This window comes from Hypomesus transpacificus, chromosome 23 (assembly GCF_021917145.1).
Source record: "Hypomesus transpacificus isolate Combined female chromosome 23, fHypTra1, whole genome shotgun sequence".
Classification (NCBI taxonomy): Eukaryota; Metazoa; Chordata; class Actinopteri; order Osmeriformes; family Osmeridae; genus Hypomesus; species Hypomesus transpacificus.
Window position 1 is genome coordinate 6,847,937 of NC_061082.1, and position 22,037 is coordinate 6,869,973.

At 49.9% G+C, this 22,037-nt stretch overlaps 2 protein-coding genes across 7 annotated transcripts in view; one reads left to right on the forward strand and one right to left on the reverse strand.

The window, feature by feature from the left end:
- Positions 1 to 17,632, forward strand: part of raph1a (Ras association (RalGDS/AF-6) and pleckstrin homology domains 1a) — a 44,655-nt gene extending 27,023 nt beyond the window's left edge. For 4 of the 5 annotated variants that reach the window (XM_047046346.1, XM_047046344.1, XM_047046342.1 and 1 more), the window contains 11 exons: positions 2,490 to 2,564; positions 6,576 to 6,653; positions 8,279 to 8,438; positions 9,886 to 10,007; positions 10,476 to 10,541; positions 10,745 to 10,888; positions 11,971 to 12,081; positions 13,179 to 13,277; positions 13,508 to 13,628; positions 13,744 to 13,883; positions 14,890 to 17,632. In XM_047046346.1, the coding sequence (XP_046902302.1) occupies positions 2,490 to 2,564; positions 6,576 to 6,653; positions 8,279 to 8,438; positions 9,886 to 10,007; positions 10,476 to 10,541; positions 10,745 to 10,888; positions 11,971 to 12,081; positions 13,179 to 13,277; positions 13,508 to 13,628; positions 13,744 to 13,883; positions 14,890 to 17,067 (3,294 nt within the window). In that variant the 3' untranslated portion in view covers positions 17,068 to 17,632. The remainder of the gene's footprint in view (positions 1 to 2,489; positions 2,565 to 6,575; positions 6,654 to 8,278; positions 8,439 to 9,885; positions 10,008 to 10,475; positions 10,542 to 10,744; positions 10,889 to 11,970; positions 12,082 to 13,178; positions 13,278 to 13,507; positions 13,629 to 13,743; positions 13,884 to 14,889) is intronic. The other variant, XM_047046343.1, reaches the window with a different exon arrangement.
- Positions 17,633 to 19,769: 2,137 nt separating this feature from the next.
- LOC124485687 (secreted phosphoprotein 24) lies at positions 19,770 to 21,429 on the reverse strand. 2 transcript variants are annotated; one of them, XM_047047437.1, is made up of 4 exons: positions 21,164 to 21,429; positions 20,770 to 20,900; positions 20,434 to 20,556; positions 19,770 to 20,056 (listed from the first exon to the last, which is right to left on the reverse strand). In XM_047047437.1, the coding sequence occupies exons 1-4, from the start codon at positions 21,210 to 21,212 to the stop codon at positions 19,853 to 19,855; spliced, it is 507 nt and encodes a 168-aa protein (XP_046903393.1). In that variant the 5' UTR covers positions 21,213 to 21,429; the 3' UTR covers positions 19,770 to 19,852. The 2 variants fall into 2 exon arrangements, with proteins under 2 accessions (XP_046903393.1, XP_046903394.1); XM_047047438.1 differs by having other exon boundaries at positions 20,770 to 20,897; positions 21,164 to 21,389.
- Positions 21,430 to 22,037: the final 608 nt, after the last annotated feature.

Here is a 22,037-nt window from a genome sequence, read left to right on the forward strand (position 1 = left end):
AGAGAGAGAAAGAGTGAGGGATGGATGGACAGAGTAGTGTAGACGACAGCAGATGTGGAGATTAATGATGGGGTCAGAGACTCTGACTTGATGCTGTCAGACAAATAGAAACACTTAGGAAGACAGACGGACCCACACACACTGGGGAGGACAGACAGAAATACACACACACACACACACACACACACAACATTGGTATCAGACAGACACACAGACAGAGTCTGACCGTAGAGATGCAAAGCAGCTTTCTGGCTGCCCAGACTTGATTACTTCACTGTAACAGGGATCAACATCTAACAGTATTACTGTTGGATATACTCGACCATATATTGACCAGAGGGATGATTTTAATCATCGGTAATCTGGCCCAAATACGATATTTAATCTACAATATTAAGAGAAAGGTTTTCTCAAAATGCTATCAAGTAATGTATTTTTGGTAGGGCAGACACTGCTGAGAAAGAAAGAAAGAGATGTGGTGGGTGTTTAATAACTTATTTCTGTAGACAGACAGACAGGTAGACGGACAGACAGACAGGCAGACAGACAGACAGGTAGACGGACAGACAGACAGACAGACAGGCAGACAGACAGACAGGTAGACGGACAGACAGACAGTCAGACAGACAGGCAGACAGACAGACGGACAGAGGTTGAGTCCTCCAGTCTCAGGTCAGTGAGGAGCCTGCAGCAGCAGTGTCTCTCACGCCTGGCCAGTCAAGCACAGCCCAACATGGAGGAGCGGGGCGTGCATCAGCAACCTCCGCTCCGCAGTGGCAACCTTCTAGAGCAGGGGTGTCGAACTCCGGTCCTCGAGGGCCGCTGTCCTGCATGTTTTAGATTTTTCCCTGCTCCAACACACCTGATTCAATTAAATGGTTTGTTATAACGACCCTTCATTCAAATCAGGTGAGCTGGATCAGGGAAACATCTAAAACATGCAGGACAGCGGCCCTCGAGGACCGGACTTCGACACCCCTGTTCTAGAGGGTTCTTCTAACTTCTACTGACATGATGTCATGTCATGTTGTGGTTCTGAAGCAGTGGAGGAACATTAGCTGGGTCAAACGATGTTGTTTGTCAAACCAGTGACTTTACTTTGCATTTCATCCTCGTCAATCCACTGTTCCCAGCTTTCAGACCCAAACCTTCTTCCATATGTCTTGATGTCGCTAACAAAACGTCTACACTTTTAAATTGAGTGCAGGATATAGGAAACAGGATGGCTTTCTCCCCCTCACCCCCAGTCTCTCTGCTGTCTGCTGGCAGCAACCTAATGTTGGTGATTAAACCCATCCAGCCTCTCTCTCTCCCTCCTCTCGGCCAGACCAGCCTAGCCTGATCCCTTTGGCAGGGAACGCAGCCAGATAAACAGATCCACACAGGCTCTTCTGCTGTTGATGTCTGTCAGCCATGTCTACAGTTACAGTAGCCCTGGACACTTCATGCCTTGTGTTAGCCTAAAGGTCTGTCTCTCCAGTCCTGTCTGATCTCTGCTACTGTCCAACACAAGCTGTGCCCTAGCTTGTCTGTGGGCTTGATTAACATGTGAACATGCTGTGGCCTACTTCTATGAGAGTAGAGAGCACCTGGTGGTGGCTCATGTGATGCAGAGGTAATGTGTCTGTGGCTGCTGTCTGTTACACACAAGGATGACATGGCCAGTCTGAGGTGGCTCAACATTTACACAATTGACTTGGTTGGCTCTGTTTTGTTTTGTTATGCTGTGTATGTCTGTGTGTGTGTGGGTGTAAGTGTGTGTAAGTGTGTTTGCAGCACACACATTATTAATAGAGCAACTGTAGTCTGGGTGCCCCGGCCCCAGGGGAGTAGTGTCTGTCTGTCTCTCTGTCTCTCTGTCTGTCTGGCTGTCTGTCTGTCTGTCTCTCTGTCTCTCTGTCTCTCTGTCTCTCTGTCTGTCTCTGTCTGTCTGTCTGTCTGTCTGTCTGTCTGGGTATACACTAATAGCCTTCCTCAGGCCACTGCTTCCTTGGAAAGGGGGGTAAACGGCTTTATCTTAAATCAGGAATCCAGTTCCCACTGCTTGATTGTTTTTGTCTAACCCAGATGTCTCTCCACAGCAAGTCAAATTTCTGTAATGGACTTTGACAATGTATTTGTCAGTTATCTTGTCACTATTACGTTCTGCTTGTGCCTCACACAATCACACTTTTGATTCTCTACCATGCTTCCACGCAATAAAGATCAAATGCTCAAGTTATTCACAGATTTCACTAATGGTTCTTCTTTCTCTCTCCCTCTCTCTCTCTCTCTCTCTCTCTCTCTCTCTCTCTCTCTCTCTCTCTCTCTCTCTCTCTCTCTCTCTCTCTCTCTCTCTCTCTCTCTCTCTCCATCTCTTTCTCTCTCTCTCTCTCTCTCTCTCTCTCTCTCTCTCTCTCTCTCTCTCTCTCTCTCTCTCTCTCTCTCTCTCTCTCTCTTTCTCTCTGTCACTCTTACACACACTCTCTCTTTCTTCGTTCCGCACCAAGCACTCCTATCTGGACAGGGAAACCTCCCTGATTCTGAAAAACATAGCAGGAAAGCCTTCTCACCTGCTGACCAAGGTGACTCCTCCTCTTTGCTTCTCATCCCTCCCACCTGCATGCCAATAAGTGCGTTCGACTTCATGCAGCGCCGGCGTCGCCTGCAGCCGCCTGCAGCCCGGCTGACTTGAAGCAGCCAATGACATTCTCAGCTTCAAGGCAGCCGGTGCAGCATGAAGTCGAACACACCTAACCACATCACGCCTCCCCGCTTTTCGTGGCTATTACCTCCCACCTGCCATGCAAGAAGGAATGAACTGCTGCCTTTCTCCTGTGAGGTCATATCCTGTCGATAATGACAGTAGTAGCTAGCTATCTTTTATCTGGGTGTTTGTCGTGTAAAGAGGTAAGAAAAAGCTGCGGAAAGCATGGCTTCCTGTCCTCTGCATGTCGCATGCTCTTTCTTCCCTCTCGCCCTGCCTGCCCCCCTCCCCCGCCCAGCAGTCTGCACCTGTCTCTTGATCCCCACTGATGAGAGAGCCGGTCAGCATCGGCTCCTAGCTCTCCAAACCACAGTGTAGTCCCTCCCTGCTCTATGTGTTCCGTATTCATTTACTCATGGAATGTGTGGTCGTGTGTGTGATGGATTGCTTGCGCCTACTAAGCATGTGAAGAGAGTAAGGCATGTGTGATATATGTATGTCATTGCAGGTCATGAGTGTGTTTGGTCTGACCATAGCTAACTCGGAATGAGAATGTGAATGGATCAGTTACAGAATGGGTGTTCTGGGTCCAATGTGCTGCCCACAGAGAGGTTTGGACTGGTGGATTAGACGGGTACTTAGCGGGCAGTGTTTCTGTGTCTGTCAACTCCCTCACACACACACACAAACTCAGTCGTCTCCCAGAGCTTGCTGTTCATGGTTTGTCTGGACTGGTGGCTCCCTTCAACAACCAGGAATGGGACAAAAAGTCAAAAACAAAAAAAAGGTCCAAGTGTTAAATTAATAAATGATCAAAGCGGGCCACGTTGTGGTCATGGTGAGATCCCCTTTAGACTCTGGCTCAGCTGCCTGGCTGTGTGCTCCTGTACTGAGGCTGGGAAGCAGCCTGGTGGTATGGGGAAGGACAAGGTCAAAGCTGCAGTGCGAGGTTGACACGGTGTGTGACAAGGAGGCCTGCGTTTGGGGACGTGGTGGAGAGATCCACGGAAAGCTAAGATCAGGCCAGGTGAGGGACCTGGGGTCAGGCTAAAAGGATTTGTGACAGGCTGGTGTGCGAGTCGAGCAGTGTGGGGGTGCACAGGCTGACACATACATGCTAGCACACACACACACATCGCTGAACATTCCTGTTTCTTTTCATTAATCCATAAGAATTAGATTTCCAGGAATTCAGGAATTTAGGTAAAGCTTCTTAGGAAGCAAGTGGTTCTTAATGGTTAAACGCAGCATATTTCAGTTTATCGTAGAGTACGCTGTGATCAGCCTTTCACTGTATCACCCAGGCTCTGAATCTAGTCTGGGGGGTGTCAGTGAAATCCTACCGCCTGTTTGTGTGTGTTGTTGATGCTGATGTATCTGTGTGCATTGTTGACGCTGGTGTGTGTGTGTGTGTGCATTCACACGCTTCAGAGGGGGTTAATAGGCTCAGCTGATCTGATTGGATCGTTTGGGCTTGGCTGTCAGATCAGGCTGGTTCTCCTGATTTAATCCTCTTTACTGGTGAGGGGTGCTTCTCCTGTATACAAACACAAACACACACAGGCACACTCATTGACACACACATACTGTACATACCCACATATTATTCAACACCTACCTACACATGTACATGGCAGCTTCTTAAAGAATTGCAATTGACTGTCATGAATGTCAAGTTCACTCTGTCAGAACACTGACATTTCCAAGACCAGGAGACAGGGTTTTTAGATTCCCTTGGGAGGCCGTAATTAGACTGACGATGTGTAATTATCTTACAAAGGATTCTGGGGCAGGAGCACAGCTCTGTGTGTGTGAGAGTGTGTGTGCGTGCGTGCAGGTGTGTGTGCGGGCATGTGTGTGTATTTCCCCATGTGTGGATCCTGTTCACAGTTATTTTGTTTTTCTCCTGGGCTCTATACTAAGTAGCACACACACCCAGTGCTCAGACCAGCTATGTTAGTCAGCTACTGTAGGCTCTGTTCCCCTTCTGCTGTCCCACTGCATGAGTCAGAACATCACATTATTCCTGCCACAGCAAGCCAGGAAGGAAGACAACACACAACTTCAAAGAGTAAAAAAGATGGGGTTGGCGGTTTAGCCAGCATAGCGAAAAAAATATTTTAATCTCAGTAGTACCATCTCAATCTAGGTCACCCATGAATATCCAGTAAGTGGGATGGAGATGCTAATCTTGATGAAATCATAAGGAGCTTGCTGCAGCAGCCCCAGCTTGGTGGAGGAGGGTCAGAAGGGTTGATTAAGGGGCAATTTAATGGTGTGATTTATCTTATAATCTCCCATGTTGGCTCTAGTATTAAACACACGCACTTACAGAAAAGCCCTGTCAAATCATACTCGTGGATGTATTTATGCGCTTTGCTGTGCCGTCATTAAGGCACGCATGCAGAAAGGGTCATCTTCAGATGGCCAGGAATGGATTGTTGGGGGGTGTGGGCAAAAGTGTGTGTGTGTGTGTGTGTGTGTGTGACTGATTAAGGGTGTTGATAAGAGGCTTGATTCTTAGGTCTTTCCCTTTCACCTCCTCCATCCAGTGGCTCTGTCATTTTGTTGGTGCCTTTTTAGGCCCCTCTGGGTGTATGTGTGCGTGTGTGAGTTTGTTGTAAGCCCATGATTCAGATAATTGGCTACAATAGAATCCTCCCCCACACTGTAGCTCGAGGACTCTCAGTAGAGAAGGAGAATACACTCGCTCGGAGAGAAAGAAAGAGAGAGAGAGAAGAACAGAGGAGCTAGAAGAACACATAAAGGGATGGAGAGGAGGCACACAAAGTCGGATAAAGAGAGCAATAGAGTGCATGAGTCCGGGAGAGAGAAAGACAGCTCAAAGCCTAATCGTGTGTGTTGGCACTGGCATCATTGCCCCTCCTCTCTCTCTCCCTCCCTCCCTCCCTCCCTCCCTCCCTCCCTCCCTCCCTCCCTCCCTCCCTCCCTCCCCCTCCCTCCCTCCCTCCCTCCCTCCCTCCCTCCCTCCCTCCCTCCCTCCCTCCCTCCCTCCCTCCTTCCCTCCTTCCCTCCCTCCCTCCTTCCCTCCCTCCCTCCCTCCCTCCCTCCCTCCCTCCCTCCCTCCCTCCCTCCCTCCCTCCCTCTGGTCAGGGAGGCAGAGAGAGGATCCACAGCTCTCAGTGTGAGCTCCTGCCAGCTGCGAGTCTGGGTGTCAGAGTAGCAACACTGAAGCCAGGAAGAGGCATCCCCTGTTTGGATCCAGCCAGCCTTTTCAGGCCCAGGTCCTGGTCTTAGATCTTAGCAGATCCTCGTGTGGCCAGAGGACATCCCTCCACAGGGCTGGGACGAACAACCGACTACCCTGGATGCTTTAGTCTGGAGGGAAGCTGAGAGGTTTGGCTGGAGTACAGATCTGCTGCTCTCGCCTGGTCTCTGGAGACAGCTGGGTGTTGTTCTGCTCCTGCCCGGTCTACGGAGACAGCCCTATGCGAGGAAGCGTTTCCACTGGCTAATCCTTGCCGAGGAATTGTCTCCTAAAACAGATCCAATGCTAATCTGGAGGAGAGTGAGAGGGGATTTCTGCCGCTGTCTCAGATTCACAGATTCCTTATGGAAGACACTCAGCTCCCATCTTAGGACTGGGAACCAGCTTATTCCTCCTACATCAGGAGCACAGAAACACTGCCTGTAGTTGGTAGGACACCTTGAGGGGATCATGGCAGCGTGTTGGAGGAGCCAGGTGAGTTAGCAGCGGTGTGTGTAGAGGGAGCAGCACATGACCTGTCTTTTCTGGACCAGGAGAGAATGTGTGTGTGTGTGACCTGTCCTGGATTCTGGATACAGGAATGCTCTAGGACTGTGTAGTTATGAAGGGCACATATTGCAAATGTGTATTCATGTCTTGTGCGTGTGTATGTGTGTTCAGGAGGAGCAAGCTGCCAAAACAAAGGCAGAGAAGATTCGGGTTGCTCTGGAGAAGATCAAGGAGGCCCAGGTTAAAAAGGTGAGTGACTAGCCTCCCACCTCGTTACCTAAGGCGAAACAGTGTGAAGTGTGTGTGTGTCGACTTTTGGCACGTGCCGGCTACTCTGCTCTTTTCTGGGTCAGGTCAGTGTTACATGGCAACAGCTGGGGTCATACGGCTGGACACACAAACATCAGCCCACACATTCCCTCCCTCCATCTCATATTCCCTCTCTCTGTCTCTCTCTCTCTCTGCCTGACCCACTGCCTCTCTCACATTTAATCGGTCTGTTTCTTTTCTATCTTTCTTTTGCTCTCTATTCCGGTATTTGTCTTTATCCCCCTCTCCTTTCTCTCCCTCTGTCTCTCTCTCTTCATCTCTCTCTCCTCCCCTGCCACTCTACATAATGGCGGAACCCTCTAACGTTAAGCCCAAATCCCAGGCGGAGGATTAGCGTACGGCAATACCAGCTTTAGCACGGCCCTAGGCAGAGAGGGAGGGAGGCAGGGACAAAGAAATGAGAGGGAGTTGCCACGTGTAGACTGACCTTACGTAAAAGTACTTGAAGAAACACTGTTGGGCCTGTACTAACCTGCGTACACACTCAATCAGTGTGTGTGTGTGTGTGTGTGTGTGTGTGTGTGTGGGGAGGGAGGGGGGGAGTTCAAGGCAGGTTCAAGGCTGGTCACGACACCCCCACAAGGAAGGACGGTCAGGTGAGCAGCCTCTTCCCCTGAGGGAGGCCCCCTCCTATCCTGCCTGGTTAGAGGGCTGTTCAGCTCCACCCCAGACCACCAGGTCTGGTTCCAATCTATTCCATGTCAAGAACCCCTCGGTTCTCTAGAAATGGATCTCTTCTGACCATAAGCCTTCTGTTCATGCCCGTTCTGTGTGACTGCATTGGCATGTCTCTACTGTTGGCCCACATCTGACTTGGTGCCTGTGAGACATGCGTGTGACACGTGTTTTTACGACAGATGTGTAGAATTCCTTGGAATAGGAACGAGTTTCAACGATTGGAACTTGATTCCATATGATTGCGTCTGTACAGCTGTGTGATTGTATGATTATGGTTCCTGCAGTAGTAGTGGTCAGTGATTGGATTTGCTGAGGGTCGACCAGGAGTGCCGTGTGTTGTAGCTGTATGTAGGTCAGTACCGCTGAGCATGGCCTCATCTGATTGGTGGATGAGTGTGCTCGTAGGCTTGCTGCTGCAGCGGTGAGTTTTAATTCAGGAAATGGAGAGTCAGAGAGGGGATTTGCCAGTCCTACATGGGCCCTCTCATCTGCCTCATCCTGCCAGCCCAGAGAGGATTGGACAGGCTGAGGATGGCTGGGGTCAGCATCTGCCTCCTATGCTCTTCTCTCCTCTCCTCTTCTTTCATGTCCTCTCTTCTCCTTTCCTCTTCTCTCTCCTTGCCCCTGCCCTCTTCTCTCTTCATCCCGCCCCCTTTCTCCTGTGTGACCAATCATGTGTATCTGGACACACTCAATACAACGAGTGGGAAAGTGTGCTTGATCGAATCCACCCAGCAAACAACATGTGCATGCACACATTCACGTCAGATCATAAATACATCTACCCAAATCTGTTGGGGAGGGTGCGTTCTGCTCTGACCTCTCTGACCTCTGACCTCTCTGCCCTGTGGTGTGTGTGTTTGCAGCTGGTGATCCGGGTCCACCTGTCAGACGAGAGTTCCAAGACCATGATGGTGGACGAGAGGCAGACGGTCAGGCAGGTGCTGGACAGCCTGCTGGACAAGTCTCACTGTGGCTACAGCCCCGACTGGTCCCTGGTGGAGACCATCAATGAGCTGCAGATGGGTACGAAGACACACACACTTACATACATACATACGTACATACACATGCACACAGGCAAGCCATTCGCCTCTTTCACGAAACCCTCTGTCACTTACACATGATCATCATCATGCTCATTGTCATCATCCTCTGACATGGTCAGGCCAACAGATTAGTTTGATCCTGTTCAGCACTGTCATCCCCAGCCAGATGATTTGTGTGTGTGAGCAGGGGGGTGGTGATGAGGAGAAGGGGGGGATATCCTACTCTCTGTAATATAGTGCATGAGAATGCCACAGGGTAGGTATTGGAGACCAGTGGCATCCTGCTGGAGAGATGGTGACCATTTAGAGATGGGTTGGGGGATAGAGGGTAAATGCTCACTCACACGCGCACACACACACAGCTTCCTTTTTGATGCCATGGGACATTGTAATAATCCCATAGGGTGCATACACACACACACACACAGCCCTGTGTAACTGGGTCCAGTGCAGTCATGCGTGTGACCTAACCTACATCTCCAGGGCTTCCGCTGGCTGGCCAGCTTCTCTGCGCAAGCGCCTATTATAAAAGAAGAGAGGAACAGCAAAAGAGAGAGCGAGACAGAGAAGGATAGAGAAAGAGAGAGGGTGGGGGTGGGTGGGGGGGGGGGACAGCTGTAGATACTGTACCAGGCCAATCCAGCCTTAAGCTCTTCATTCACACACTGGCATGGTCCTCTGTAGAGACCCACAGACAGAACTGAGACAGCAAGTGAGGAGAGAGGACAAAAGGGGACAAGAAGGCCATCAGACCATGTGACCTCAGACAGAGACACATACTGTGAAGCCATACAGCCCTTACAGCATGCCTTAGTGCGTGTGTGTGTGTGTGTGTGTGTGTGTGTGTGTGTGTGTGTGATGTTGCCCTTAAAAGTCAGTTTCCAAAGCATCTCCACCACCTAGTATTGTGTGAGGTATATTGTACATGTGTGTCTATAGGAGACAATACACTGCACATGGATCTCATCCACATGCAGTATACAGTATACATATCTGTAAACCTCTGGAATGACAGTCGGAGGGGTAAACATCATTAATTCGGTAAATGTTTTAATCACCTAATGGACCAAGGTTGTAATCCCACAGATTAAGGGATTTATTACAGTTAGATCCATGGCAGATGGCAGTTCTATCACAGCAGAGGCTGATGTGTGTGGTGGTCTGTGTGTATAGGGGAAGGGTCGGGAGCATTGTGTGTGGTGGTCTGTGTGTGAAGGGGAGTACAGAAAGATGACGGCTGACACTGGGGTCATGGTCTGGTCACTCAGGCCAAGTTTAACCTGAAAGTTTATGTCGGATTCAATATTCATGAAAGCTATTTGGTACACTGGCTGACTTTAGTTAGCTTGGCACCACACTAACTCGTTTAGTTTGTCTGGGGTGAGTGATAATGTCATCCATTTTGTGTTCTCTCCTCTCCCCAGAGCGAATCTTTGAGGACCATGAGAACCTGGTGGAGAACCTTCTTAACTGGACCAGAGACAGCCAGAACCGCCTCATGTTCATAGAGCGGATTGAAAAATACGCCCTCTTCAAGAACCCCCAGGTCAGAATCTCTTGTCAGCTTCACCGAACCAACCAGAACATTAAACTGTACCGTCAACATAGAACCAGATAAAAATACAAGGATTATTATTGTCTTACAGCATTGCTGCACGCTGCTTCCATGTAGTAATGCTAACACACTCTGAAATTTTACGCAAGCTCACATTCAAATGTTGACACACAACGGCAGACACACAGTTGTCTGGTGTAAGTAGGTCATGATGGTGTAGATGATGAGAACATGAATAATTTATTGGTGACGCAAGGCCTGTGTCCTTGGTGGGCCCTTCAGAAAACCTTGATCTCCTGCACAGATCTGTAATACACAGCACTGAAGCATGCAACCCCATTTCTGGTGTATACATGTGGGGTTTATTTGTGCTCAAAACACAGCTGCACAACCTCAGAATGTTCAGCCTGGCCTCGGTGAATGAACCCTTTCCCCTCTGTGTCTTCTGGAATGTTCTAGAACTATCTGCTGGGGCGGAAGGAGACGTGTGAGATGGCCGACAGGAACAAGGAAGCCCTCTTGGAGGTAAGTCGTCCTCTGAGGAGAGCGAGGACGTCACGTGATCGATTCCGTTTTTCTCCGCCGGAAATCTGGCCCTCATCTTTAACGTGTCCTGCGTGTCTGATGTATGTGTATCTGTGTGTTTTTGTGTGTGTGTGTTTCTGTGTGTGTGTGTTTCTGTGTGTGTGTTTCTGTGTGTGTGTGTTTCTGTGTGTGTGTGTCTGCAGGAGTGTTTCTGTGGCAGCTCGGTCTCCGTGCCAGAGATGGAGGGCGTATTGTGGCTGAAGGAGGACGGGAAGAAGTCGTGGAAGAAGCGTTACTTCCTGCTGCGGGCCTCAGGAATCTACTACGTACCTAAAGGCAAAGCCAAGGTCTGCTACCTACCTGGACACACACAGACACACTCCTCCTGCTGCTTGCATGCTCCATTGCTCTCTCTTTCACTCCATTCTTCTCTCCTCCATACTGTCCAATGGGAGGCTTGTTAATAAGATTCATGTTTCCTGGCCTTCCAGCCTTAGTCTGGTACCCTGCCGGCGTGGGTGAGTGTGTGTCTGTGTGTTTAAGCGTGCGTACGTAAGTGTGAGAGGGTGTGAGAGTACAGTCAGCCTGTTGTCCAGCTGAAAGCATGTGCTCTGAGATTGGAGTGTGAAGGTGCTGTAAGAGCACAAGATGGTGTGTGTGTGTGTGTGGTTATCTCTGGCTGTAGTCCAGCTCTGTGGTCACTAACTCGCCACCAGCACCCACCTAACCTCACTTCACACTGCTAATGAGGTCAAAGCCTGGTGATTATGACCAGGGCTCGGAATAAATACACGTGCACACAAACACACGCTCACACATTCTGTAGATGTTTAGATTGGACGTGGCAGCGTTTTAGATCTCTCTGTGTTGACGTCACGGCAGTGAATCAAGTTTCCTCGGGTCATGCCGTCTGGAGTAGAGTTGGTCACATTAGCCCTTTGTGAGCTTCAAGGAGGCTCTGCAAACACAGTCCTCAGTGGTCCTGTGAGCAGAGCAGATGACAGCCTCTCACAGATGGGCTAGTTTAACAGAGCCATCCTCCAGTAAGGCCAGGCGTCACTCTCCCTGATCCCTCTGGGTCATTAACCCAGCTGGAGCTCACTCACAGAGACATGCACACACACAGAGAGACATGCACACACACAGAGACATGCAGCCACAGACATGCGTACACACGCAGCACAGACACCGACACACACACACCGCCCGGCTCACATGCAAATGCACACACCTCATGGTCTTTTACCCAGAGTTCACTGGCAGTGCCAGCTGCAGGCCATCTGCAGTGCAGTGTCCTACCCTCCTCCTGCACGCGAGCCTTCCTCACACTGCTTCCTGCCAGCCTCCCCCTCCCCCCTACTCTCTAGTCTGTGTATGCACAGATCTCAGGGTGTGTGTCCTGACGTGCGTGTGTGTGTGTCCCTGGCAGGCTTCCAGAGACCTGGTGTGCTTCCTGCAGCTGGACCACGTGAACGTGTACTACGGCCAGGACTACCGCAGCAAGTACAAGGCTCCCACCGACTACTGCATGGTGCTCAAGGTGAGGCTGCCGCTCACACACACACTCTACTGCTCACACACACACACACACGTTATCTGCTCTCACACACACACACCACACACTGTACTGCTCACACAAACACCACACACTCTACTGCTCACACACACACAGCACACACTCTACGGCTCTTTCTCTCACACACACACAGACACACACACATATATCTGTTACGTCCCCAGGTTAGAGTGAGATGAGAGGATGCTTCTGTTCCGCTATTCAGTGAAGAGCGGGGCTGCTGGGACACCCTGTGTCTCTTCATGCCTCCACTTCCTGAGCAGCCAGGGAAATAGATCTCTCTGTTTCCTCCTGTGCCTCCTCTACCAAAACTCACCGTCACGATTGTGAAAACAGACTAGAGGCTTCAGAGGGGGCTGAGGGTGAAAGGGAGGACAAAGAGGGAGAGAGGGAGAGGAGAGAGAGGGAGAGGAGAGAGAGGGAGAGGAGAGAGAGGGAGAGGAGATGTTGTGTTGTTTAGGATCTGTGGTTCCTGGAAGGATGATGGGTTTTGGATAGAGTGGAATACAGATAAAAGAACAAATATATCTGAAATGAAGCAGCCAGCAGAGAGAGATGAATCTTCCAAGAGTGTTTGTTCTCTTTAGTAAGACAGTGGAATGGAAAGAAGCATTTGGGGAAGTACTCCCAGTACTAACTTTCTTTCTGATTTCACTGTGACTGAATGATATTAGTATGTCTATAAATCTCAACGTAAAGCTTCAGCTCTTTGAAAGCCGAGGGATTGAGGTTAGGGATAGATTACTCATGTCTGTCAGAAGGTGCCCAGAGTAGCACACTCCCACCTAGTGGTAGAGTGTAGTAATACCATTGTATCTGGGCCAAAGGAAAATCTCAGTTCACATGATGGTGGATCCAGATGGGAAAGGATTGGCGGTTTACGTCTGTTGTTGTTCAACAAACTTAAATTAGTTTTTCCAAATGTATCTTTGCACTTGCAGAAGATCAAGTGAAGTCTGCTTTCAAACAGAAGAATACATTGGTATCTCTGAGTATAAACCAAACATTTTGGCACATTGTTGAAAGTGTTGGTTATTAATCACTTGTGTTGTTTGTCTTAGCACCCCCAGATCCAGAAGAAGTCCCAGTACATCAAATACCTGTGCTGTGATGATGTCAGAAGCCTACACCAATGGATCAACAGTATACGCATTGCCAAGGTAGCACATAAGCTCCGCCCAGAATCTGATGCTATGTTTCCTGAGCTTTGACCTTTGACATTTAGGCAAAGTTTAGCTGTACTTTGGAATTCTGGTTTGTTTGTCAGCCAATGGACTGTGTCCTAGGTGTTTAGTTTGCACATTTTCTCATGAAACCCTGGATAACTCATCTGTGTGTGTGCGTGTCTGTGTGTCTTGGTTTACCTGTGTGTTTGTGTGCGTGTGTGTAGTATGGGAAGCAGCTTTACGTGAACTACCAAGAGGCCATGAAGCGGACTGAGGCTGCTTACGATTGGTCCTCCCTGTCCTCCTCCAGCATGAAATCCGGATCCAGCTCTTCCAGCCTACCAGGTTAGAGAACACACTGCTACTGTCTGATTGGCTGCGGACACCTCTCTGCCATCCAGGGGCTTCATGACCAGACTCTAACCCTACTCTCTCTCTCTCTCCTCTCTCGTCTGTTTAGAGTCCCAGTCCAACCACTCCAGCCAATCAGACAGTGGCGTGTCAGAGACCACCTCGTCAGGCCACACCCGCTCCCAGAGTGTGGTCAGTTCTATCTTCTCTGAGGCCTGGAAGAGGGGAACGCAGGAAGACACCACCAAGGTATCCCAGACTGCACCTGGTCCCACTCTGTGTCTGTATGTGTTGGAATATGGTGGTGATGGAGGGGAGACAGCAACTGTTGCCTGGTCCTGGATGCAACTGTGGTGGTGTTGTGTTTCTTCACCACTGTTCCCATCTCTCCCTTCTCCCTCTGCGCTTGTTCCACCCAGGGGTCAAAGGTGAAGTTTCGGACTGCGGTGCCCCTGTGCACCGGAGGGGACTGAGGTCAGGGTGACCGCTCGCAGTGTTCTAACACCAGAGTTCTAGAACTCTCTCTCATCCCCCAGGGTTGACTTTAGCCGGCCCAGGTCGCACACGCGCATGTCAAATACTGTCCCGTACATGAGCTGTGCTTGATTTAGCTTGCATGGTTCGATGGGAGGAATCATCCTTTAAGGTCAAGGGCCAAGATAAAATCAAGTGCACCTCAGACAAGCTAGACATAATGTGGGCTTCCCCCATCTGAAACTAACAGAAGCTACCTCACTGGGTTGAGGAGTGGTCGGGGTGTGGTCACTGAGGGGTCGAGGGAGGGGGTGATAGAGTTGTTGTTTTAACCTTACAGCACTGCTGGTCTAATGTTGTTTTCTCTGGGTATGTGGTGCAACCATGTGTGGACCTTAGTTGGACTCTCTAGACCGGGTCCAGAGACAGAGACATGGGTTCACCATGGTTTGTGAAGAGCATGGTGTGTCGAGTTAGACTCTTATCGAGGTCTGTGGAGACCTTTTGATCCAGGCAGCTCTACTCTGGGCTGTACTGTGTGTGTGTGTGTGTGGGTTTTGGTGTTCATTGCATCATGCTAAAGTGTCTTCAAATGAACCTGGAAATGTCAAAATTTAAGTCATGGCATGAATTAACATTCATTTTTGATGTTGAGTTTTCTCACTGATATGATCTCTCTCTTTCTTTCTCCGTCTCTCTCTCTCTGTCTCTCTCTCTCTCTCTCTCTCTCTCTCTCTCTCTCTCTCTCTCTCTCTCTCTCTCTCTCTCTCTCTCTCTACAGATGAGGGTGGACCCTATAAGCAGACCCTACCCCCTCCAGTTGCCCACAATGTCCCAGTCCTCCCCCCCGTCCCGCACCAGCTACACCAGCGTCTCCCCCGAGTCGTCCCCCTCACCCCCCGAGCCCCCTCCTCCCCCTCCCCCTCCTCCCCCGCTTCCCAATCCCACTCACCAGCCGGCTCCTCCCACCATGTACGTCAAGTACAGCACCCTGGCCAGGCTCCAGAATGCCTCCCAGTCTGCCAACCATTACAAACCCCCTTCTGGCCCCGGGGGGCCCCAGCCTGCCCCCCCTGGACCCCCGGCGCCTCCTTTACAGTCTGTCAAACCTCAGTATAACACCCTGCCCGCAACCTATGCCCCAGGGCCCCCCGCCCCACCTCCCCCGCCCCCGCTCACCATGCCCACCCCTGGCTCGGCCATGGCAGTGTTGAAGATTGGCCCCCCCAGCCCCAATCCCACCTACCTCCCACCTCCTCCCCCAGAGGAGCAAGACCCGCCTCCCCCCCTCCACCTGCACACCAACGGCATGCCCCCTCCCCCCCCCCTGGACCAGGAGCCCTCCTACCCGCCCCTCAGCAACACGGGCCTGCAACAGTTCCTGGCCCAGAAGTTCCCCAACATGGCCTACGAATTCACCCCGGAGGACCTGCAGGATGACTGTTCTCCACCCCCACCCCCTCCTGCCCTGTCTCCTCCCCCACAACTGCACCAGTCCTCCCTGTCCCCTACGCTGCCCCCTCCTGCCCCACCTAAAACCTTCACCGGCGGCTTCCCTCCCCAGACGGCCCGCAAACCCTCTGGCCCGGGCCTGACCATCTCTCCTGTCTCCCCCTCCCCACCTCATCACGGCTCCTTTAAAAAGCAGCAGAGCTTGTCAACAGGCCATTCCCCCAATCAGCCGCCGCAGACGATGCCCAAGCAGCACAGCTTCTCCTCCAAGACCCTCCCCCTCTCCGCCCCCATCTCCCCCACCCCCACCTCCTCCTTGGTCAAGCAAATCGTCAACCAGTTCCCAGGGGCCTCCATCACCCCCTCCAACTCTATGGATGGCTCCAAATTCCCTCCCCCTCAGTCTCCCCCAGCCGTCAAAGCTAAGCCAAAGTGGCAGCCCGGGGGGCAAGTTGCCCTCCAGTCCCCAGAGTTCCCTCCTCCCCCACCAGAGAGCACCCTGGACTTTCCACCTCCGCCCCAGTCCTCCTCTCCTCCTTCTCACCATTCTACCAAGATGGGGTCCCCCATCAAGAAGTCCCCTTCCTCCTCCTCCACGGGCTCCGCAGGGAAGAGGGGTCCCCCAACCGCCCCCCAGCGCAACTCCAGCATCAAGGCAGGCGAGTTCCAGGATGAGAGGCCTAAGAAGGTGGAGAGCCTAGTCAGTAAATTTGGTCAGCCAGGCCTGTCTTCCTGCGGCTCCTCCCCTGCCTCCTCCTCGGGCTCTCCCTCCAAGGATGCCTCCATGGGCCCCCCAGCGCCCCCCAAACCGGGCAAGCTGAACCTGGCCAACCTGCCCCTGGCCCTGCAGGGGCTCCAGACGGGACAGCACCGCCAGCCCAGCATAGACTTCCCCTCCCCCCCACCGACCGATGCCGACTACTTCCCCCCTCCTCCTCCCGACTATGAGCTCTTCCCCCCGCCTCCCTTGCCGGCGGACCTGCACCCGGGGGCGCCCAAGGTAGCCGTGGTCAACCCCCAGCCCCAGACCCCCCCTGTGGTCTCCTCGTCATGGAAAACGAGCTCCCTGAAGAAGACCCCCCCCGCGGCCGTGTACAGGCGGAGCAACACAGTGCAGGAGACCCTCCCCTTGTCTCCCCCACCCCAGCAGACCACCCCTCACAGCTCCTTCAGCTCCCAGATACCCCCCACGTCCCCCAAGGGCACCAACCTGGCCCTGCAGCCCAACTTCCTGGAGGACCTCAACCGGACGCTGAAGAGGAAGTCGGTCTCGCGCCACGGCTCGCTCCCTTCCTCCCGCCTCTCCTCCAAGATGGAGCCGGTAGCGACCATGGACGATATGGCGCTGCCTCCCCCGCCCCCAGAGCTGCTGCAGGACCCCCACAGGCCAGCCAGCGGAGGAGGCTACGCCCATGCCAACATCTCAGGCTATGCAACGCTACGGCGCGGTCCGCCCCCCGCCCCACCCAAACGGGACCAAAGCACCAAACTAACCGGGGAGTGGTAGTGGACCAGGACAAGGGGGGGGGGGGCGGGATCTAAAGACTATTAGGTCAGCTCCTCCAGAACTCTTTCTGTCTCTCCGTCTGTTTCCCCTCATAGCAACCACCCTGGACTGACTGAGCTAGGATCCTCTTCCTTGTAATCCCAGATTTTCATTATTATTGTTATTATTATTATTACATGATTACTCCAATGAAAAGAAGCAAGCCTGACCACCTATCAGCTTTCCCACATGTTTGTGCCGCTTTGCATTGAATATAAACAGAAACAAAAACATAAAGGACAAGAAACTTGCTGCAATATAACTGGTACTGCATGGAGCCCTGTAGAGGACATGGTGTTACCTTAGCAACGGTTTGGGGGGTGTGGGAGGGGAGGGAGGGGGAGAGGGGGATTGTGCGTGTACAGAAAAATGTATGTGGATGTTAGGGTAATGAAGGGGAGGGAGGGAATGGGGGTGTTGTTATTACGTTTGTGTTTTTATATAAGATTATTTAATACCTGAAAGATATTATTATTTGAAAGTTTTGTTTTTCAAACCTTGTGAGTGAACTGGGGGGGGGGGGGGGGGGTAGCAGCAGGGGAGGGGGGGGGGGGGTTCAAGATCCCCTGTCTGTATGTCTGTCTGTTTGTCTGTCTGTCTGTAGAGTGTACAGATGCATTGTGTTAACGCTAATTCTAATGAAGATTTTTTGTTTGCAAATTGCACCAAAATGGTTGAAAACCTACAGCAGTTTTACTGTAGAGAGATGAAGATGACTGACAAGGCAATGACACTCTAAGGTGCTCAGATAAAAAGGTGCACAATGAAGGTCCACTTCTGGGATTGGCTGTTACATTGGGGGTGGGTTGAACCCACTTTATTTCTATTGGTCACATATTTTTGTCTGTAAAGTTGCTTATCCTGGCTTTACTGGCCTCCTTTGGCCCTGTCCCTAATTCCAGGACCATTTGACCCTCTCCAGATTCTTGACCTTTAACCCTGAGAGGGTTTGACACTCAACTGACCCTAAACCAGCCCCTAGAAAGGGCTTCAGAGTCAGAGGGCACCTGGGCACCGTTAAAGACGACACACTAAACACATATTCCAAGATTACTGATCCGATTAAGATCCGATTACTGTAGTTAAAGTGGGACCACCGTGCCATTGAAAGACTTGCCCCATAACAGCCCTATAGCACATTTCGGTCAGCGACGCTGCGAAGGTTTCCTCTCATTGCTTGATCACTGAACGCACCCCCAGGTCACGCAACAGCCATGCTGTCAGCGAGGTTGGACGAGCGTTGGTTCACATGAATGCCTTCTCTTGTACTGTGTGTCTGAGATTGGGAACTGCTCTACGTGTGTGCACTGTGTCCCATCTGTTTTTACATTAGTAGTACTGAGTAAGACTGTAGCATGAAGACCATCTCTGGCTGTGGAACAACTTCTGTCAACCTGTGTGCTTGTGTGTGTGTGTCTGTCTTCATTCAAACTAGGACTGTGTTCAGCAAGGTGCAACTTTCTGAAACATTTAGAAAGGAGTGTAGGCATCTGTTCTATCCCAAGCCGTGTCTGAAACGTTGAGGGCGGAAAATCGTCCTCCTGAACGCAGCCCGTGCCAATTGGTCTGACAAGGTCAGAATCTATCTCTGTAACCAATCACGTTGCACTACTGTTGTCATGACGTTAGATTAGTCAAACTTTGGTGCAGAGTGGAAAAACTCTGCCTTAACATCTGCTACATCTGATGGCTTTGAGTACGCTACAAACTATTGTCTATTTCAGATCTTCAGTATTTTCATGGCAACATGAGATATAATAAACCATTGTGTCTGAAGGTCAGAGGAGTTGCCTGAAGTCAGTCAGGACCGTTCTTAGATCCTCTGCCGTAACGGGGACATAAACCTAAAATGCATTTAAACTGAACAATAAAAATTTGCAAATCATACCTCATCATTTTTTGTAGTCTTTCTAAATGTCTTTTTTGTAATATGTGTGTTTACTATGTCTACATTTACTGGATTTACTTCTTTTCTAAGGTTCTGACAGTGTTGAGTGTGTGTAGGCAAGTAGTTGGTAGTTTGTGTGTGTGTGTGTGTGTCAGAAGGTGATGCGTGCAGCCAGTGTAGGACTCAGAACACAGTGACCTACATTCCACTATGCTCACAGTGCAGCTCAGCTGACCATCCAGGAGCACCACCATTGGTTCCTGAGCCAGCACATTAATCCATGATACAAACCACACTATTATGCTATTACACCTTTGGAGAAAGAAAATATGATAGTTCATACTCTCACAAACAACCCCTGTAACACTAAATGTAATCCCAATAGTAGTTCAGTTCACCAATATTGGAAAAAGTATTCATAATTAACCATTAAAGATGGGCAATTAAGCAACCAAATGGACTATTCTAAACATGCTTTGTAGTCAAGGGCTTTGGTTTTTGAAGTATGCAGTGCAGTGAATATATTATTATAACAATCAGTGGAAAGCGTTATCCTCATGAAGTGCCATATTTCCCAGATAAATTTGTTGTCTTTCAACTCTCATACCTCGCAATTTGGTGTTTGACAGTCACTCAAGTGGAATTCGAATAAACCATGTTGTTACTGTCAGGCAGGACAGCACATCATGGTGTTTGGTTCATGGGATTGACTTCCTCAGATCAATAAACCAATACACTTTGGTGTGTTTGTGTTGGAGGAAAAGACCAGAGAAAGAATTGTGTATTGCTTTATTCCTCCTGTATGTCCACCTATTTCCAGAGCCATTTCGTTTGACCATTAACAACAGGAAAAGTGATCTACAGTACATAAGGAGCACAGCTGATAGCTCCGTCACATACAGTAATCCCAGGGGTTTGTTGGAAGATCTGGACGTTCTGCAACATGATCATCTCCTCACTGCTGGACTCAGAGCTGGAGCTCTGGGCAGGCATGCATTCCAGACTCTGAAGCCTGCTAAACTCACCTGCCACACGCACTACACTGGAGCAGGAAGCCTCCATCTGGAGACAAGAGGCAGTCGGACTCAGGATGCACTGTTAGTGTGCATCCTTCTCCTGAGTCCCTTCTTTAACCTTTGTGAACCTTCGGGTCACATGACCCAAAGGTTCACAACAAACCATCGTTGTGTTTACCCCCAATTTGACCCAATACAAAAACCAACGAAAAGCATTTACTTTTAACCTTCGCGATGTGGGGGGTCTGAGACAGCCTGACGGTTAAAAGAAAATGCTTCACTTTGTTTTTGTATGCGGTTGCAATACAACAGTGGGTCACAATGACTGATGGGTCAGAATGACCGGAGGGTAACACAAGGGTTAAGGTCAATTCAGCTCTGATGACGATGATGTCACTGATGTTATGAGAGGATTCCGCTCACCTGCTGCTTCCTGCTTCTGAAACGACACCCATCCAGGTAGGGCTCCAAGCCTTTTGAACACACGCTCTCTCCGATGTCAAAGTCCAGGTGGAGATCATAGGTGGTCAGATCCACCTGGGCAATCTTTCCAAAAATACAAATGACTATTGTGTTTTATTCACCATTGGCTTGTTTTATCAGTACATACAATGGCACAGGTTAGATTGTGAAGTCTTAAATGCCATCAGTCCTGGTGGGTTTACTCTTGAAATTACCTAAATAAACCACAGGATGGTGCTACAGTGCAGTTTATTGAGGCTGTCCTCCCCAGACTGTTATGATGTCTGGCAGACTCACCCGTTGCACGATGCTGTTGGCGACCCTGAATAGGCGGGGTCTAGCAGAGCGCTGGTTGACCTGGTCCTGTGTCACTCTGACTGCCCACTGGGCCATGGGCCTAAAGGAGAACCTCAGCACTGGCACACCTGCTGGTACAAAACATACGAGTCACCTGTTCAGATCCTGTGGAATTCAGACCTTGGGTTGGGTTTCTTCCAAGTTTGGGTTTGTACAATAGCAACAAAGTATGTTTATCAAATTTCAGTTGTTTAAAAAGAGGGTAGCATTGTGTCTAACGTCTCTGAGGCCGGTTTTAGGATTTGCTTACCCTTAATTATACACTTTGTGGCATACTTCAAATTCTAGAATTTTCCATTATCAAGGAAAACACACAATACTTGATCATCCTCACCTGAGCAGCACAGGCACTGCAGCAGAACCAGCAAGACCAGACCCGACATCTCTGTTCCGGAACCTCCTGTACCTGCCTGATAAGTGCTTTTGTTGTTATAAATATTAATAAAAATGTGGCATCTAAATAAATTCTGAAAGCTCCAGTGTTCCCTTGTGTTCTTGTTCAGCGCTCTTCTGGTGCTTGTGTCGTGAGACAGCTCAGTAGAGGTGTTGATGTGTGAGGTGTGATATCAGGCCTGTTCTGGCCTGTTGAGCCACTGGGTAACCACACTGGAGGTAGACGTGCTCAATCAATAGAATGATGCAGCCTGAGGATACCAGTTTAGTTTTTTCTCATCTCTAAATGTTTACGCCTCATGCTGGTAGGTGGCTATCGTCATGGTGTTTCCTAACCAAGCCCTGTGTATACACGTACTCTTTTACAGTACATTTTATTCATTTAGCAAATGCTATAATCCAAGGCAGCATAGAGTGCATAATATAGAAAGTATGGAAGAAGATCAATGATCATAAGGACATAGTTCTGATTTGGTGGTCAGGGTTGAGTAATGGTCTGTGTTTACTGGCACAACACAAAGTAACCACGTCTGAGCCGCCAGGCACAGTGGACACTAAACATTTCTATTAGACAAGAAAGAAATGTATTTTTATTCTGAGTGATTTAGTGCGTTACTGCAATTTCTTATGTTCTATTATTCAATATCACTTTGGAATGCTTGAAAGCTGAGTATTCTAATATGAAAAACAATACACAAATTAACATGATGTCACAATGATATGTTACTAAGGGATGGAGCTTCCCAATTATGATGTCACATGTACAACTTGAGTTTTAAGATGTTGTTCCAACATTTTCAGACAGTCTGAAACAG